This window comes from Alosa sapidissima, chromosome 5, assembly GCF_018492685.1.
Source record: "Alosa sapidissima isolate fAloSap1 chromosome 5, fAloSap1.pri, whole genome shotgun sequence".
Taxonomy (NCBI): Eukaryota; Metazoa; Chordata; class Actinopteri; order Clupeiformes; family Clupeidae; genus Alosa; species Alosa sapidissima.
This window is the reverse complement of record NC_055961.1, coordinates 14654944-14673406: the sequence shown is the minus strand read 5'-3', so window position 1 is coordinate 14673406 and position 18463 is coordinate 14654944. Positions and strand designations below refer to the sequence as shown.

Genomic DNA, 18463 nt, shown 5'->3' with positions numbered 1-18463 from the left:
CCACAAAGTAGGTGATCCCCTGTCCTAACGGCTCGCTCTGCAGGTCTTCCCTCAGTTTTGAGAAGGCGATTGAATCAGCTACGCAGTCATGTGGCTCGCCCTCATAATCAAGTGGGATGAGATCCGCCGGGTTTCCTGCCGTGTCACATGCCTTTATAGTGACATCTGGGCAGAGTGACAGATTGTAGTACCTCAATTGCCTCTGAGGCGTCACACAGAACTTTCCTTGTTCCACCAACTGTGCTATTGCGTGACTGGTGTGTATCACCACTGGCCATCCCATGGTGATGTTAGAGGCTTTGACGTAAGCCGAATACACGGCTTCAAGACCCTGGAAGCATGGTGGGTAGCCCTGGGCCACCGCATCCAGCTTTGAGCTGTAGTAGGCAATTGCTTGCTTGCCGCGTCCGTGGCACTGTGTTTGTGCCATGATTGCGGTCATGTACGCGTCTTTTCCTGCCTCCTTCCTGACCGACACATACAGATAGAAGGGTCTTCCGTAATCCGGCAGTGCAAGTGCCGGTGCTTGCTGTAGTTCTCCTTTGATGCGTTCAAACGCCTCGTTTCCGTCCATTGTCCATGTGAGACGATTCCTCAGGTGGCTGGTTCCAGCCTGCACGATCATGGCTCGTAGTGGGGCTATCTTTTGTTCATAGCACTCCACCCAGTCGCTGCTGAAACCTATGAGTCCAATGAACGACATCATTTGCTTCACCGTGTTTGGCTTTGGTGCTTTGGCAATTGCCTCAATGTGTTCCGGGGCGATGCCCTTGTGCCCATGTGAGATCCGGCGACCTAAGTAGATCACCTGGGGCTGTGCAAACTGTAGCTTTTTCCTCGATGCTTTGTACCCCCCTTCGGCCAGAACGGTCAGCACGTGGACCGTATCCCTTTCACACGTTTCCTGGTCCGGTGAGCATACCAAGACGTCGTCAACATACTGCAGAATCGTGCTTTGGCATGTGATGTGCTTTAAGTCCTCCTTGAGGGCTTGGTTGAAGATGTGCGGTGAGTGCTTAAACCCTTGTGGGAGCCTTGTGTACTGGAACGTCTTGCCCTGATATTTGAATGCGAAAAATTCCCTACTTGCAGGGGCCACCCGTATTGTAAAAAATGCTTGAACCAGATCAATGGCGGAGAACGTTGTTGCACTTGCCGGGATGTTGGTCATTAGTACGTTAGCATGTGGGACGTCCGCCGGATAGTCCTCAATGCGTTCGTTGACGGGTCTGAGGTCCTGGACCATTCTCCATCGCACTCCATCTGCCTTCAGCACGGGAAATATGGGTGTGTTGCACCTTGCACTTGGGACTTCCTCTAAGACTCCTGCTCCCAGGAGGTCTTCAATTGTCCCTCTTATCCCTTCAGCTGCCTCTGCTGAAATGGGGTACTGTGGCTGGAAAGGCAGCGTCGCTCCTGGTTTCAGCCTGAACTCCACAGGGCTTGCTGACTTGACCAGCCCTATGTCCCCATCTCCTTGTGACCATACCGCAGGCGGCACTTTTCTCAATATCCTCTCTGCCCGTTCGGCGTCTGTTTCTGTCGCCTCTTGCAGCATCATCATTTTCCAGGGGGTCGGTCCCGGCCTCCCTGTCTTCTTGTCCGCCTCGCCGTCTAGGTAGTACTTCTTATATTCCTCCCACTCTAGGTCGGACTTGTCGATGGGCACATGGTTCTCCTTATCCCAGCATCGATATCCTGCTCCTCCCAGCAGGCCATACATGCAGTATGGGTTGCCGTAGGGGCATCCTTTGACGTAGGGTATGTCATAAACCTTCTCCGGGAGATATACTGCTGGTTGTGCTTCCCTTTTCTTTGGGCACCATGACAGATGTCGCATGTACATGCTCCATTCTGCGTCTTCTTTGCTGAACGGTACATGTCTCGTTTTGTCCCAGCAGCGGCGCCCCGCTCCTGGGAACAGGCGGTAGAGGCAAAATTGATTCCCATATGGACATCCTTCAACATATGGTATTTCCTCTCTCTCCTGTGGTTCTGTGTCCATGATTTCGATTATCTGTGGGACTCCCCACACGGTGACTGGGTTGTCCAATTTTATCCTGAACATTGGCTCTCCTCCTTTACTGATAGCCGTTTGGAGTCGATCATTTCCTGTGTCCTTCCACTTGACGCACAGGGCCTTGAGCATCACTGGGCCCATCTCTCTTGCTCTGTGACCTCTGGCCACTCTTAGAGTAATGTGTGGCATTGTTCCAGGCATGTCGAAGATCAAGCCTAGATCCCATCCTTTCGCAAATCTCACCTCGGCGGCCACTCCTTCCTTGGCCACCACCAGTGCGTGTATGTCGAGTGGGATGCGTCCCCACTTACTCACGTCCCTATGCCATCTTTCCTCTCTTTCCTTGCTTGGCGTTTGGTCGAATTTTATCGTACAATGAAAAGGGCATCTTGGCGTCCTTAGCCGAGCATGAAGGCTGTTTATTTGGAAAGCATACTCGTTGTAGACTACTCGCTCTACGCTTGGCTCCAATTGTCCAATCCAGTAGACCTGGTGAGTTTCAGTTTGAGTTGGGGCACTTATCCTTAGGGCCATTTGGGTTGCCAGCCCTGTTATTTGTACTCCTGTTGGGGAACACTCAATTTGGAGTCTTAGGTTGCACAGCGCGTCCCGTCCCAATAGGTTGACGGGCGTGTGCTCTGCTATCAAGACTGGTATCCTGATTTCCTTGTCTTCTATTTGGATCGATACTGGAGCCGTCATTGGAATTAGCTGCGTTTTTCCCGAAAAACCCACTGTCTTCATAAACTTTCCTGAAGATCTGGGGAGGTGTTGGGCATCTTTTGGGTGAAGACAAGTATATGTTGCCCCTGTATCCACTAAACATTTGACTTCCATGCCCTCGATTAGAACCTGCAGCATTGGTTCTGCGTCAGCTCCCCTTGTCAGGGCGGGGAACTGACCCTCCCCTGGGTTTTCTGGGCCTCGTCAATTCCAGCTTCCCCCGTAAGGGGAGACTGGGCCAGAGGGTGCTTGCATTTGCTGTGGGGCTCTCCCTTGTTGGGGAGCATAGTTCCCTCCTTGCGCTTGTCCTTGATTTGTCTGTCCTCCTTGGTTGTTCTGGCCTCCGGTCTTTGTCGGGCAATCCCTGGAGATGTGTCCCGTTCCTCCACACATCCAACATTGAATGCTGTTTCCTTGGCTCTGCTGGCCTTGGTACTGTCCCCTTCCATAGCCTCCTCTGCCTTGTCCACCTCTTCCCTGGCGGAATCCTCCTCTGCCTCTTGGCTGGTACCATTGTTGTCTCTGTTGCTGTTGTTGCGGGGGTCCATATTGCGCTTGTTGCCATGTTTGCATCATGGGCTGCATGGGTTGCGGCTGCATCATTACTGGTTGTTGCACCATAGGTTGCTGCATCACCGGTGGTGGTGGCTGTGTGGTAGGGGCCGTAGCAGGCATTACCGGAGCTTGGGTAACTGCCTTCTTTGCCCCCTTTGCCTCCTGGAGCTGCACATGGGTCAGCTTCCTTATTGCTTCCTTCTCCTGCTGCTCCTCCTTGTCTTTCCCTTGTCTGTACAGAGTTACATGGTGTACCACTGCCAGTCTGAATTCTTCCTTTGGCATGGCTGCCAGGCGCCAGTCGCTTTCCAGCTGCGTCCTGACTTCTCTTGGCAGTGCGTCCATAACCGCTCTTCTGAACTGCATGGTGAGGGGACCGGAATCTTCTGGTCTTTGTTCCATCCTTATCGTCCATTCCTGCGCTGCCCTTTCTACGAAGGCTGCGGGGTTATCGCTGTCTTTGAGTTTCTCTATCCAGACGGCTGAGGGGCTGTAGTGGTTGGGGTAAGCTGCCCTTAGGGCCTTCCATACGTCGTTCCGGACGCTGTCAAAACACAGGGCGTCTCTGCTGGCATTCATCAATCGCCCTAGGTTTTCTCTCTCCAGTACAGCCTCTGTGTCAGCTTTTCCTAATATCAGGCCGAGCAGATATTTTATATCTCCTACGGCCAGGTTTCGGCCTTGAGTTTCTGATTCTAGCCGACTTATCCATCTGCCCGCTCCCTCATGCAGGACAGGGAGCCGTGAAATGAGGCCATTCACATCTGAGTGGGTCCATGGCTGGTAGTGGGCCGTTTGGTTTTTTGTTATTAATGGTGCCATCACAACCGTTTCTTCCTCGTCCAATTCCTCTGGGATGGCTTCCATTCTTTCTCTTCCTTTTCGTGCCCTCTCTCTTTCTTTCTTTCCCTCCTTTTCCAGTTTTTCCAGCTCCTTCTTGTTTTCCTTTAGGCCTTTCTTGACTCCCCCTTCGATCTCGTCGAGCCCCTTTCGCACTCCTTTTCTGATCTCGTCCAGGCCTTTCTCCACTCCTTTCTTCATCCTGCTGATTCCAAACAGTCCTGTGGCGAGCACACTGGGTGGGATCATCACTGGGAGTATTCCGGCCCGCCCTCTACATGCCTCTGTTTGTCGCTGGTGGGTCCTCACACCCTTCTCTCCTTTGAACGTCCTTCCGCAGCCGAGACACACTGAGGGGTCCTCTCCCCTCGGACCCTGTGGCAGTTCTCTCTGAATTTGCTCTTCGAGGAGCTGTTCCATGACTTCCAGTCCTACCTCCTCGTCTTCCACTGACTCACAGTCTTCTCCTGAGTCAGCCTGGCTGTCTGCCCCGTCCGTATCTTCCTCCTCTTCTTTCGCTATCGTGGTTGGACTGCAGGTCAGTTCGAAGGTTAGTTGGCGGGCCCTCCTTCTCTTCTTCATCTCTTCCTCTCTGAGCCTTCCTTCTTCTTTCTCTCGTGCTCCCATGGCCTCCATCTTTTTCAGGACCTCTGTCATTTCTCTTTTCAGGCTCTCGCCGCAGTTCCTGCAAGCCCTTTTATACTTGGCATGTTCTGGCGTGCTTTCTGGGCCTGTCCCCTTGTCTCCCCATTTCTCTATCTCTGTTAATTCCTCCATAATCCCCTCGGCCAGTTCTACCTCCTGCGATCCGATCTTTCTAGCGGCTTTCAACTCCTTCAGACCCCTTTCCATTCTCTCCATTTTTTCCTCATACCGATCTTCAACCCTCTGTTCCTCTCTTCTTCTGCTTCGGTATCTCTCTTCCGCTTGCCTAATGGCTTTTTCCACTTTCCTCCAGCACACCTGGGTGTATTCCTCGAGCTTCCGCCATGACTCTCTGCACCCCTCCTTCACTGGTTCCTGGTCCATCTGTGACCTCACCCAGGCCAGGGTTTTCAGGGCCTCTCTATCTTGGGCTTCTCTCTCTTCCTCCCCTGTGGCCTCTACCCACTTTCTCATGACCGTCCCCAGGTGGTCCCACAGCCTCCCATACCATTGTTTCTGTTCCTCTTCTCCCTCCTCAGGGGCTTGTTCCTTCCTTTGGCCTGGAAGGCGTAGGGGCTCGCTTCCTCCAGCTTCTGGATCACCTGCACGCCTCTTCTGGCTCCCCCGACAGAGTTCTTGGGGGCTGGTCACTGGAGATCCGTCCGTTTCCCGGTGGCCTCTTAGGCTTGTGTGGTAGTCACTCACTACCCGCTCCTCCAATTCCCTTTTAGTTTCTTCTTCCTCATCCCACTCTTTTCCTTCACCCGGCTCCGTACTTTCCAGAAGGTGTTCTGGGAGCGTCTCCCTGGTGGGGGATGATGGTGGCGATGCCTGTGCGGACGCCGGTTGGGAGGTTGATGGTCTCGGCTGGGGGTTGGCCTGTTCCCACCTTATTCTCTTTACTTCTTTCAGCACCTCCGCGCAGGTCCCTTCCAGTGTGATTCCCTTCACCACTAGTGGGGCCTGCACTGCCAGGTGCACCGTTGGGGCCTGCGACCCGTATCCCGGTGCTTGTACTGCCAGGGTTCGTGGGTCCCTTTCTTCCAGGCGCCGGATTATTTCCCGCACGTTGTCCTCTTCTCGCGGCACCTCCGGGTACAGTTTGTCCTTTTCCCTGTATGGGGGAGGACGCAGCTCCTCCATGGGCGGAGCTCCTGGCTCTGCCGCTTGGGTCGGGGCGTCCAGCTCTTTCTCTGTGAGCTGTGATTGGGGGCACTTCTCTGTGGTGGGCGTTTCCGGCGGCGTGTCATTCTGGTCCGCCCTTTGCCTTCTCTTTCTCTCCGATATCTTAGCGAAGGCCTCCAGAGTTTTCAATTCCTTCTCTCTCTTTTCCTGCCTCCGTGGGCCTTTGTCATAACCCTTGTGGTTCATGATTTTTTCCCTCATTTGAGCAATTATTGTCGGGTTGAGTGACCCTTCTTTTGGCCATGCTGTGTGGTCTCCTTTGTATCTTAGGAACCACTTGTGGTTGATGTTCTTTACGTCCTTCTCAGCAATGGCATTCTCCCTTACTACTTCCTCCAGAGGTGTCATTGCTCTGGTTGCCATTTTTTCTTAGAGGTCGTTGCCTTCGGTGGAATGGGGATTTCTGCCGTAGTCTCGTTCGTTTATGTCCTCCCGGTCAGTGCAGAACAGGCGATAATCCTTTTCGTATTGTCTCTTCCTCTCCCTCCTGTATCTGTTCTGGTCTTTTTCCTCCCAGTCCAGTCGTAGGTCGCTCACCAAATATAGTATAGAGTTCTGCACGTCGCCCCACTCCTGGAAGACCGTATTCAGTTGGCCTCTCCTTTCTTCAAATGCTTTTCCTCTATCGTTCACTGCGCTTACGCTCCACCCGTCACTCCCGTGCTCGGAGATTCTTATTGTCCACTTCTCTTTTATCTTCAGGTCACCCGATGTAGCCTCTCCTTTACTTCCGGCTGCTTGGGGCTGTGGTTCCTCCTGTTTCCTCACTGGCAGGCTATTAGGGGTTAGCTTACTCAACAAAGAAAGCGTCGCTTTTAGGTCTATGTCGTCTCGATTTTTGCACCTATACGGGAATTTGCACTCAAAGGGGACCTCACCCACGTATCCTACGTATTCTCGGCCCTCTCCGTCTCTGACGCTTGTCTCCCAGTCGTGTTCGTCGTATTCAACGATTTCTATGGCCCAGAGCACGCTCTGCTGTCCCTGTTCCATATACTTTCACCGTAGCCGAATGAAAGTGATATGCCACTTACTTTCTAAGTTCGTTCGCTTTTGTGGGCGTTACTCTGCTTATTTTCTCTAGTTCCTGCTTCTATCTCAATATTACAACTATCCTTCCTACTTCACCAACGTTATTGTATCAGTGGGGGCTCTGAGTCCTTATCTTTTTCCTTTTCAATAATACTTCTTCACTCAAGATTACCTTTTAACCTTTTATTTTGCTTTTACAAAGTACATTTATTGACTTTTTATTTTCCTCTTTATTTTATTGAAGCAGGTACAACATTTTCAATTTAAGCCAAGTTAGCGGATTACAAGTTTTTTGTTAAGCCGTTACCGTGGGGTTTATTCAGTTCAAGCAGTTGTTTATGGAGTCCCCGCAGCAGTGCCTCCCCTGCCTATCTGTAATCTCTATTTGTCCTTCTCCTTCTTGCAGCTGGGGAATCCCTCTCAAACTTGCGCTTCCTTCCCTCAGGTGGGGCAAAGAGCTGGTCAACCACTGGCCTTGTATTCACCCCCACAAACTTTCCTACCTGTTCTATTACTGTCTGCAGTGCCAATGGTGCTACGCTGGTGCCTAGTCTTGAGTGGGTTCCTCCGTATTTGTCAAGGTGGTCCACATGAACTGAATATTTATCCCTAGTGCTCCCTTCCTCGTTCCAGAACACTGATACTGATAAAGACTCTCTCATAAAATCGGCCAGCCTTCCTCTATCTCGGCCAACTATCTCTTTCAGCACCTGTTCTATATCCCGCACTGGCTGGGGCTCAGTCGGGCCGTGAACCTCCTCCTGCTGGGGCACAGTTGGACTGTAGCTTGAGTTGGACCGGGGGTTGGTTGGGCTATAACTTGTAGAGGGCGGTGAGCTATATCGGGGGGTGGCTGGGCTGTTAACTACACGGAATGGGCTGCGAATCAGCTGGTGGGACACGGTGTTGCCTGGATAGGGAGTTGGAGCTCTCACTAGACCCCCTTGACCTGACTCTTGGTGCCCCTCTTCCTCTGACCCTAGGCTGCTGTATCCTGTCTCTGGTGGGGCACTTACTTCCCCTGGCTCAATGTCTGCCTCTTCCTCTCTAACACTACTGTTTGGAGTGAACTCTTCTAGGGAGTCTGTGTCTGGTTCTTCCTCACCTGAATCATCAGAAATTTCAAAGCGGTAGAGTACCTTTCCTAGGGTCTCTGGCCTATGGTCTCTCACAATCCTAATCTTGGGCAATATCGTTACTCTAACAGGGGGCTCGGGGGGGGCATCTGCAAAAACCTCCAACAACTGCAACAATCTCCTTATGTCCAGACTATGGTTGCTGTGCAACTTTCTTATGAATATTGCAGCCGCAACTTCTATTATGTGAGTTTGACGTCCGTCTGTTAGCGTGGCGATCCTCCTTCCCTCGCCGAACTCTTCTACCTCAAATTTGTATGTGCGCTTGTCTTGCATCTATTGTGGGCCCATGCCCAGGCGGTCAAAAGAAAACACAACGGTGCACACTCAGTTTTTACAGAAACAACAGCAGATTATAATAAAATATATTTTGTTCATCACCCTTTGCTCAGGACAGTTTCACACGTTCAACTTACAGCTAATATTGCAGTTTTTACCTATTAACCCGTTCCTTTTCTCTGACACACATATATTTTAGGGCAGTCCGTGCTCCCTTTACACAAAATACTATTTTAGTTTTCTCCTTGAAAACTAGATTTCCTCCTTGGAAATTAAAACACTATTTTAGCTTTCTCCTTGAAAACTAGATTTCCTCCTTGGAAATTATTACATGGCCATTTAACTCAGTTTTCTCCTTGAAAACTATTTTAACCGGTTCACAAAATTACAAAACGCTTTTTTAAGACCAACAGTGCAACCCAATCTCTGTCCTGTGTCTCCACTATTCTTTTGAGGATTCAGGTTAGCATCCCTTCCCGGCCTACCCACCGACTCCCACAGTACAGCTCTCCCTAATAATAAGCAAAAGTGCTTACCTTTTGGGCCCGGAGAGCTGCACTGGAGAAGTCTGCTTCACCCGGGACGGAACTGCTTCCCTTGTTGAATCCTTTCAAATCTCGGTAGGAACCTCCAGATCTGTCGTGGAAATCATCCACTTCCAAAAACCTCCAATCCAACTAGCACTCTGATGTCAAAGACCCGAAGGAGAACACCAAGACGAGAGAAGCTGAAGACTGTTGATCCTTTATTCACCGTATTGCAGTAATGATACAATCCAAACAGCGTCAGGACTGGACCGTCAGGCAATAGAGTGGTGAGTGGCAGCTGCTACCCCGATGAGATCTGATCTGAATGTGCCTGAGCTCTCTCCTTTATACTCTCGGGGGCCTGAGAGGCGTTCCTATCCCCAGGAACGTCACCAGGCCCCTTTTAGCCAATCAGAGCGTTTTGGGACTTGAGATATTGGTGGAAACTCCTCCTCACATAAACATTAAAAAATGTGTGTTGCTAGGCAGAAATGTGTGTCCAGGTTCTATGTGTAATCTGTTGCCAGGCAGGGTACGTTTTGATTTGGTTCTATGTGTCACTTCAACATCTGGTTTCACTTCCTCTCTCTGGAAGTCCCTGCTCCTCCTTTTCTGCTAGCCCCTTCTATTTCTGCCCTTCTGGTAAGCACCTTTTCTCCCCCAGGCCCTGTTTTGTTTATTTCCACTCTTTGACTTCCAGTAAATGTTTGCATACCAGCCACTCTTAGCCTTTGACCGTTCCAGTCTCATGACTTCCAGTAAATGTTTGCATAACAGCTGCACAACCAATGTTTTCATATTAAATGGGTACACACACAAGTATTATTATTATCATGTCTAGATAAAGTCACCACACTTCCCTAAGCTACAGGTAGGATTATAAGGTAGGCCTATTTACAACATAAATTGTCAATAGGCTATGCTGGCGACACAAATAAAATCTCCTTTGGAAACCAATGGCTTACGCCTTACAGTATCAAGCGGACTTAAACTGTCATATCGTGGTGAAAAGTTGTAATAACATTCACGCAGCTCCATGAGTCAAGGAAAGCGCGAATGAAGTAGCCACTTCTAAATGGGACCCACTACACAGTAGCTTAAGGTGTTTTGCTAAAGCAGCCATAATGAAATGAAGGTGTCATTGTTTGGATACTTCACACACACTTGCTTTTTAATTTCACAGACTACAACTACCAAGCTGTAATCAAAGCACATCGATTCCCCTCTCACACCCTGCACGCACTTAAAACAAAATAAACAGGCGTCTCAGTCTCACGCATGTATAGGCAAAACTGTATCAGACCGGTGTAACGTTGGTAAATCTTCCATTGCACAGAATGATTTTGTAGCACGTGCAATAAATGACAGTCGAAAGATACAAACAGTGCTGCTATACATTTGCTTGGTATAACCGCATTTATAGTTTTCTACAAATGCAATAAATCAAATGCCTCCATCACTCAACCAACGCTAACGGTAACATTACCTAGGTCCTTATTGATATTACAAGATTAACGTACCTGCAGTAAAAACCAAGCATGTCCGATAAACATCCTCAGATTTATTTCGGCTTCAAGAAGAAATGGGAATTACACTTCATGTGAACATCGTCCTATCCTTATTAGATGTTCGCTGCGGTAAATTACAGTCCTTGTATGAAGCGTCCATTGTTTTTTCCAACCCACTTTTAACTTCCAACAAAATTACGTCTCACTGCAACGATGCGCCATCTAGTGGACAAACGACTACTTCTCGCCAATACTGAAAATGCAGCCATGATGATAATGATGAATATTTATTTTGGCTTTCTTTTAATCCTACTGATTTTCATTTTTTACCGGGGGGGGGGGGGGGGGGAATCACAAATGAGTGATTATGAGCCAGGTTGATGTGGGCCGCTTCGCTGCGCGGCGGTCATAAATAGGTAAGAAAGGTCTTATACGCATATTAGTTATCCACCTCTTTGTCTTATACACCAATAACAAGCATTAACAAGCTGCTTGTTAACAAATATGTGTGTAAGTAGCTTAAAAGGTTGCTTATTAACACTTAAAGCTGCATGTTAACAGTTAGTTAATGTTATTAAAGGATAACAACACTTAATAATGAATTGTTAACTGCTTTTTATGCACTGTTAATACCTAATAAGCACGTGTTATTTTAAAGCGTTACCATGAACGGTCATACAAGCCAGGGAAATACCTGGTTGTGGCTGATGCTCTGTCAAGGGCCAGACCAGCACAAGGACTGAACACAGACGGCACAGAGGAATATGACGCCATAAGAGGCCATGTGGATGCTGTGGTGGAGGCTCTACCTGTGAGCTCTACCCTAAAAGAGAAAATAGTAAGGGAGACTGCAGTGGACCGCCAGCTCCAGAAAGTGATATGGCACATGCGAAAACCAAAGCAAGCGTGCCCGCAGTACTACTCATTCCAGGAACTATTGGCGGTTGCTGATGGCCTGCTGCTGAAAGGTGACCAAATAGTCATCCCAACAAAGCTGTGGAAGGAGGTCCTCCAGATACTGCATAAAGGGCACTTGGGCATATAGAAAACAAGGAGACTAGCCAGACAGACTGTTTACTGGCCAGGCATGAATTGTGACATAGCAGAGATGATAAATGACTGTGCCACTTGCCTTACTACAGCAAACAGACTGCTCACAGACATGAGGGTGGAGCACCCCTGGGAAAAAATTGGGACAGACCTGTTCCACTTCAGAGGGAGAGAGTATCTACTGATGATCGACTACTACTCCAACTATCCAGAGATGGCTCTGCTCACGAGCACAACAGCAACGGGAGTAGTTAAGCATATGAAGTCCAATTTTGCACGACATGGCATTCCAGGAACTGTCGTCTCGGACAATGGGCCTCAGTATGCCAGTCCATGACTCAAGTTCCATCAGTTTGCCAGAGAGTATGGATTTGAACAAGTCACAGTAAGCCCACACTTCCCATAGGCAAATGGCAAGGCTGAGAAGGGTGTTCAAATAGTGAAAAGTCTTCTGACAAAGGCAACAGAGAATGATGAGGATCCTTATTTGGCTCTGCTGGCTTATAGAGCAGCACCTCTGGCATGCGGGAAGTCTCCGGCTGAACTGCTCTTGGGTAGACGACTACAGACACAGATCCCAACAGTGAAGAAACAAGTCTCGACACCTGTGCTGGAGGCCATGAAAAAACTAAAGGAAAAACAAAAGAGATACTTTAATCGCACAGCAAAAGCAATGCAACCTCTGCAGGCGGGCGACAGAGTCAGAGTTTTCAACACAGAAAGACAGGACTGGCAGCGCACTGGAACAGTGCTGAATGAAGTGGCTCAGAGGTCCTACGCAGTCCAGACGGACACCGGGGCTGTGGTCAGAGAAAACAGGTTGCAGCTACTCAAAACACAGGCCAGCAATGCAGTTCCTTCAATAGAGGAGAACAGGGACAGGGGTTTTAGAGGAGAATGCACCTGTCATGACGGAGCCAGAGGCAGCTCCAGAGAGAAGGTCAGAGCGCATTAGAAAAGCCCCTGACAGACTTGATCTATACACAGTTGAGCTATAATAAGTTTATTGTTAAAAAAAAGGGAATGATCAGTTAAAAGTGTTAACATCAGGTAATGTGTTGAGCCTTACTATATGGTCATGAGTTCTGTTTAATACCAGGTAATGTGTAGCCTTATTTATGTCATGTTCTCATGCTCAGGTTAGACAAAAGTAATCGTGACACAATCTGTTTTTTTATGAGGCAGTGGTAAAGACTGTCCTCCTACGGTGTGCTAAGTACTGGCAACCTCTGGCACCAAATTATTATTTATTTATTTTTATGTTTAAAGAGTGCACAGTAAATCTGTTTTTGTTTACTGAATAAGGGAGATGTAAGGATATCCTGCAAGACACTATTATGTTCCTAAGAGGCCACCGTAATGTAATGTAACGAAATGTTAATAAAGTTAGTTGAATACTTACCAGCTAAGGTGTCAGTCGCATATCTATACATAACCTTTATTGGAATGTAATGTACATCCAAGATTTGAGCAATAACTTAGCACATAACCTGCTCCCGACCAGGTTTGGTTGGCAGCATAAGACACCATGGTGATACAGCCACGCTAAAACAGAGCCACTTTCGTGTCACAGCATACTCTGGCTTAGAGCGCAATATACAGTACCTTGCTAACCCACTAATCGACATTTTTAGTATAGCCAACTGGTCGACGGGACGTAGCAGGAAGTATCGAGGAAGGGAATTGAGGCATTTCCCACAACAAACACCATGCTGTGGCAAGGCCATTGGCTGTGTGTGCCTTGGTCGTTAAGCAGGGCTCTGTCCATGCATTCCACCACAAAACCAAAGTTATTTTAATGTGCATTCCGGATATGATCATACGCTTTCTATCATAGCCTACATGCAATACAAGTGTTTGATTTGTTTGTGCAAACCTTGTAGGGTTTGTTGCTGTAGCGGGCACAGATTGTTTGAATAGAAAAACACATGAGTTTTCATGAAACACCATTGAGAGTTTCAAAAGAAGTCTCATCCTTATTGTATCCCTATGAAATCCAAATGATGAATACATGATATATAATTCCTTATCCACATCTTGACATCCACATATGAATGGATCTTTGAACCATTGGAACATGGTTCTATAATCCATGTTTTAGTGTAATATAATTTACAAAGTAAACATTGAACATGCACATGTACTGACCATAGTTTATATTGTGTGTTGTAGGACAGAATAAAAGACTGAAAAATCTTCAGGAGAATGCTCGTCTCATTAAACGTGGTGCCCGAAACATCTATGTTCTTGAAACAGAAAAAAATGTGCTGAATGAAACTGTTACAAGATGGACATTTGGAGAAAGAGACGACAGCAAAAAAAATAGGATCATGATGGTAGTAGGAGAAACAGGAACAGGGAAGACCACTCTCATCAACACTCTGGTAAATCACGCCCTGGGTGTGGAATTTGATGATGGTATGTGGTTTGAGATTTCAGAAGAGGACAAAAACAAGAAACAAACACATTCCCAAACAGTAACTGTAACGGTTTATGATATTTTTGTGAAAGAGAGCCCAGTATCCCTCACCATCATTGACATCCCAGGCTATGGAGATTCTCGAGGACCCCTGCATGACCAGCTAATCACTGAAAACCTGTTTAAGTTGTTTAAATCAGAAGATGGAGTGAATGAAGTGGATGCCATTGGTCTTGTTCTGAAAGCAGCTATGAATCGTCTTTCAGATCCACAACATTACATCTTCAATGCAGTTCTGTCCCTTTTTGGCAAAGACATCAAAGACAACATTGTGTTGCTCATCACACATTCCAATGGCAACCATCCAACAAATCCACTGCAGGCCATAGAAGAAGCAAACATTCCATGTGCAAGAACAACAGAGAATGAGCCTGTCTTCTTTCTGTTTGACAACTGTCAGCTAGAGATATTTGAAGGAAGTAAAGATGTTGCTAAATGTATCTGGGACCGTGGGGTCAAGGGTATTGAAAAGTTGTATTCCTATTTAGATCAAATAGAAAGGAAGAGCATGGAACTCACTAAAAATGTGCTGACAGAGCGAGTGCAATTGACTGCTTGTGTTGACAATCTAAAGCAGCGAATTGAGTGGATCGAGCTGAAACAGAAGGAGATGGAACAAACACAAGCAGCTATTGAAGAGAACAAAGCAAAACTGAAATCATGTGAAAAGTTTAAATATGAAGTTGATGAGCCATACAAGGAAAAGATCCCCACTTACACCTTAACACAAACTGGAAACATTTTTACAACAATAGATAGACTTTGGGCATATTTCACTGCTCGAGCCATGTGCTGCACTGTCTGTGAGGAGACCTGCCATTACCCAGGCTGCTGGATGACCCTGGTTGTCAACAAGTGTGAAGTGATGAAGGACGACCACTGCACTGTGTGCACTCAGAAATGTCATCACAGCAAGCATGTCAAAGAGGGATGGAGATACATGCCAATGACCAGGAAGGTGACTAGAACCAATGAAGAGCTGAAGAAAATGTTTGACAAAGAAAGTGACAAGAGCAAAAGTTATGAGGAAATGATGAGAAAAGCTAAGGAAACTTTGGCAAAAGACAAAACTGAAAAAGACAGATTAGTGCAGGAGGCCTATCAGAGCATCCAGAAGCTGCAGGAGATTGCCCTTGAGAAAGACTCTGTGTTCACACAAGTGTACCTGGACTTCCTGATTGAAAAGATGGATGAAATGGGAGACCATGACAAGGTAGAAAAACTGATGGAGATGCGAAACATTGATGAGGCCAAACAGAGTGCTTTGGATTACGTCAAAGCAACTTTGAGAATCATCAAGACACCATTTGATTATATTAGAAGGAAAATGGATGTGAAAGCAGTCACCCAAACCCCAAAGCAGTACGGTCAGCTCAAGTAATTGAGAAAGTTGATGCAAATATCAGCCTTCTGAGGCATCATACCATCTGTTTCAGTAATGGCATACATGTATTTGCTGGATGAAGTCAATCAACAATCAATAAGAAATTCTTTATACATTATACATTACTTATACATTTATACATTATTCTTACAGGTTTCAGAAAAAATCCATTGAATGACCATCCTAACATTTCTATGATAATGACTACTTCAAAAAATATTGGTCACTGTTATTGGCAACATGTTTTATGATTTATGTCTCTCATGTAATTGCACAAGTAGTACATTCATTTACTGTAACTTATCAAGTAATATGTTGCCACAGAACACCTGAAATGTGTCTTTCCTCAGCCTCCGCCTCAATCATCTGCCAGGGATCCACTATTATTTAGTGTCGTCTCGTTTGCATATTATTTCCTTTTGATTTCTTTTGTGATTTGTTTTTTTGTGATTTTTGATTTGTCTTCTGACTAGTAAGGTGGCTGTATATGTTGGCTGTATCTGTATTGATATGACTTTGTGATGTTGATATTGATAAGATACATTGATATGTCCTGAGTGTGTACATATTATTCTTGTATATGGTTTGTATTTTGTGCATTTTTATATAGAATGTGTATTGTCATGGCTCTTTTATAATGTACATAGAATGGCAAAGTGCCCTGTAACCTGTCACCATGGTACCATGGACGCTGTGTGGTGGAAACATTGCTGTGATATTTTTCACTCTTTATCATTGTCTTTTAGATCTAGCCCTGTTTACTTTTATTGTAATATAATCACCTATATAATATACTCTATTGCACATAGAGTGCATGTCATTACATGATTTGTCAGGTTAGTAAGTGTATTCCTGTATCTATTTCACGTCTGAGGAAGAGTTTGGGCCCCAAAACTCCACACGATGTAAAACATTAAAGGTATTTGGGAGCATTATCTGGTGTGCTTTTTTATTGTGTTTTGTCAGTTTACCTTTGTCTCCGTAATGTTTTTATAGCTGCATGCAGTTGAATTATTTATGGATATACCAATGGTTGTAGTGAAGGCTAATCACCAGTGTTTGGAATAACGCCGTTTAAAAGAACGGCGTTAGTTGACGACGTTATTTTTTCACTAAAGGGGTAATCTAACTAATTACTTTTCCCGTCATTACAACGCCGTTAACGTTACTGGACGTTAAATGCGGTGCGTTACTATGCATTGATTGAATAAACTGTGTAATCCGAACGCACCCTGGCTCACAGCTTGTGAAGAGGTGGGTTAATAACGACGTAAGCGATTATGATTGGCTAAGGCAGAGTCATGTTTCATGATAGCCAATCAGAGCCTGTGTTTTTACACACTTGCCAGCACACTTGCCACACACACACAAGTAACCGCTAAATAGTAGTAATTAGTAATAGTAATAGTTACAGTTACTAGTTACTTCTTTCAAAAGTAATTGAATTACCTCAGGGCCGGAGTGGGGCAACTTTTTAGCCCGGGAGTTTCAGGCCCAAGACTGGCCCACTTTTTTAGTGGTGGTGGAAAAATAAGGCAACATTTCAGCTCTTACTATCCTGTAGTTTTTATTATATTACCAATATTCCATTATTCCACAAGGATAGGTTGATAAGTTAACAAAAACAGGAAGGAAGAAATAAAGCATTTGAAATGTATACCACAATTCCACTAAGAGGCATATGCGAGCTATACTTTAGAAAGCGCAGGGTGCACATTTTTCAGGATTGACCTCCAGACGTTGCTCGTCGGAGGGCTGCTAGCAAGGATGTCAAAGCGAAGATGAAGGATCTTCATCACCCTGATGAAGGAAGTACACCCTGGTGTACGGTGTGGCCTGCTCCCTACTGCAAAGCTAGAGAGGGTTCAGATAGCTACACTGCAGGAAACACATTTAACTGCTTCGAGCATTTGAAACTAAAAAGAGACTGGGTTGGTCAAGTATATTATGCCTCCTTCAATACATAAATCGCTGCCATTGTCTGAAGTGGAGGTTAAACCGCCAGAACTGTCTCGAGTGTACTCATTGTAGAACTGCTTTCAATGGCCGGACTGTGTAGCTCGGTTTAGCAAGCTAAGCCTTTTGGCGTAACACCACTGTTAAGGAGGGTTTAGGTATTAGGTGATTAGATGGGTGGACTGTATAGGTGCTGGTTGGATGGTATGGTGTCTTCCTGGTGCGTTGGTAAGAACGCCACTGAGTCCAAAATGCAGTTTAAGGGGCTTTAATTAACTTGAAGGCAGCACAGTAATATGCAGGGTCAATCAGATGATAATTCTTCTTAATTATTATTCAGTTGTATAATTCAAATAGGCTTTCTACAGTTGGTTACAAATATGTGTGGTCTAAGAAAGGAAGGGAGCAGAAAATACAAACTCTGCATCAATAAACAATTACTGAAATAAAGGCATTCAGTCTAGTTATTTAAGGCATGAGCAGCTTCCATAGGGAAAATCTACATGACTGCTATACACTGGGGAAACACGGCCAACTACTGGCAAACTCGTGGTAATTACGCATTACAATGGCGCCCATTAAACAGGCTATTAAAGGCGCGAAAATCTCCACAGTAAAACACACAACGGTATTTCGCTATACTAACACAAAAGACGGCAATTAACACATTCCAAATGACAATTAAGGGATCCGACATCAATATAAGGCACTACAAATCACAAACGAAGTCATAGGAACATTCTAGAAGGCTCTACATTACTCTACATTCACTGTTAAAGCTGGCAAAATCACACTCTCAAAACGGACTAAACTACTAAACATCTGGACACTAAAACAGGACAAAAAATACTCACAAATCTTCAATGACGCACACAAGGAACAGAAAATGACTGTAGAAGGTGAATAAAGTGTCCTTTCATGGTGAAACGTCGAGCCAAACGTCCGTTGCAAACTGACTGGCAGCAGCTCTCACTAACTGAACTGCTCCATACGTGGACGCGTGGACACTGAGCTTCCCGCGAAAACGTGAGGATGTAAGTGCAAGCTCAGAATCTTCAGCGCAGCCAATGGCCTTTCTAACAACCACATACTCATAAGTTGCATCTTAATTTATTCTCACATGAATGCACATTCCCTACAATGT

The 18463-nt window shown here is 46.2% G+C and overlaps 1 protein-coding gene across 1 annotated transcript in view; it reads left to right on the top strand.

The window, feature by feature from the left end:
- Window positions 1-16295, top strand: part of LOC121709643 — a 94504-nt gene extending 78209 nt beyond the window's left edge. Inside the window, exon 4 of the mRNA XM_042093208.1 lies at window positions 13673-16295. Coding sequence (XP_041949142.1) covers window positions 13673-15360 — 1688 coding nt within the window. The 3' untranslated portion in view covers window positions 15361-16295. The remainder of the gene's footprint in view (window positions 1-13672) is intronic.
- The last annotated feature ends 2168 nt before the right edge of the window (window positions 16296-18463 follow it).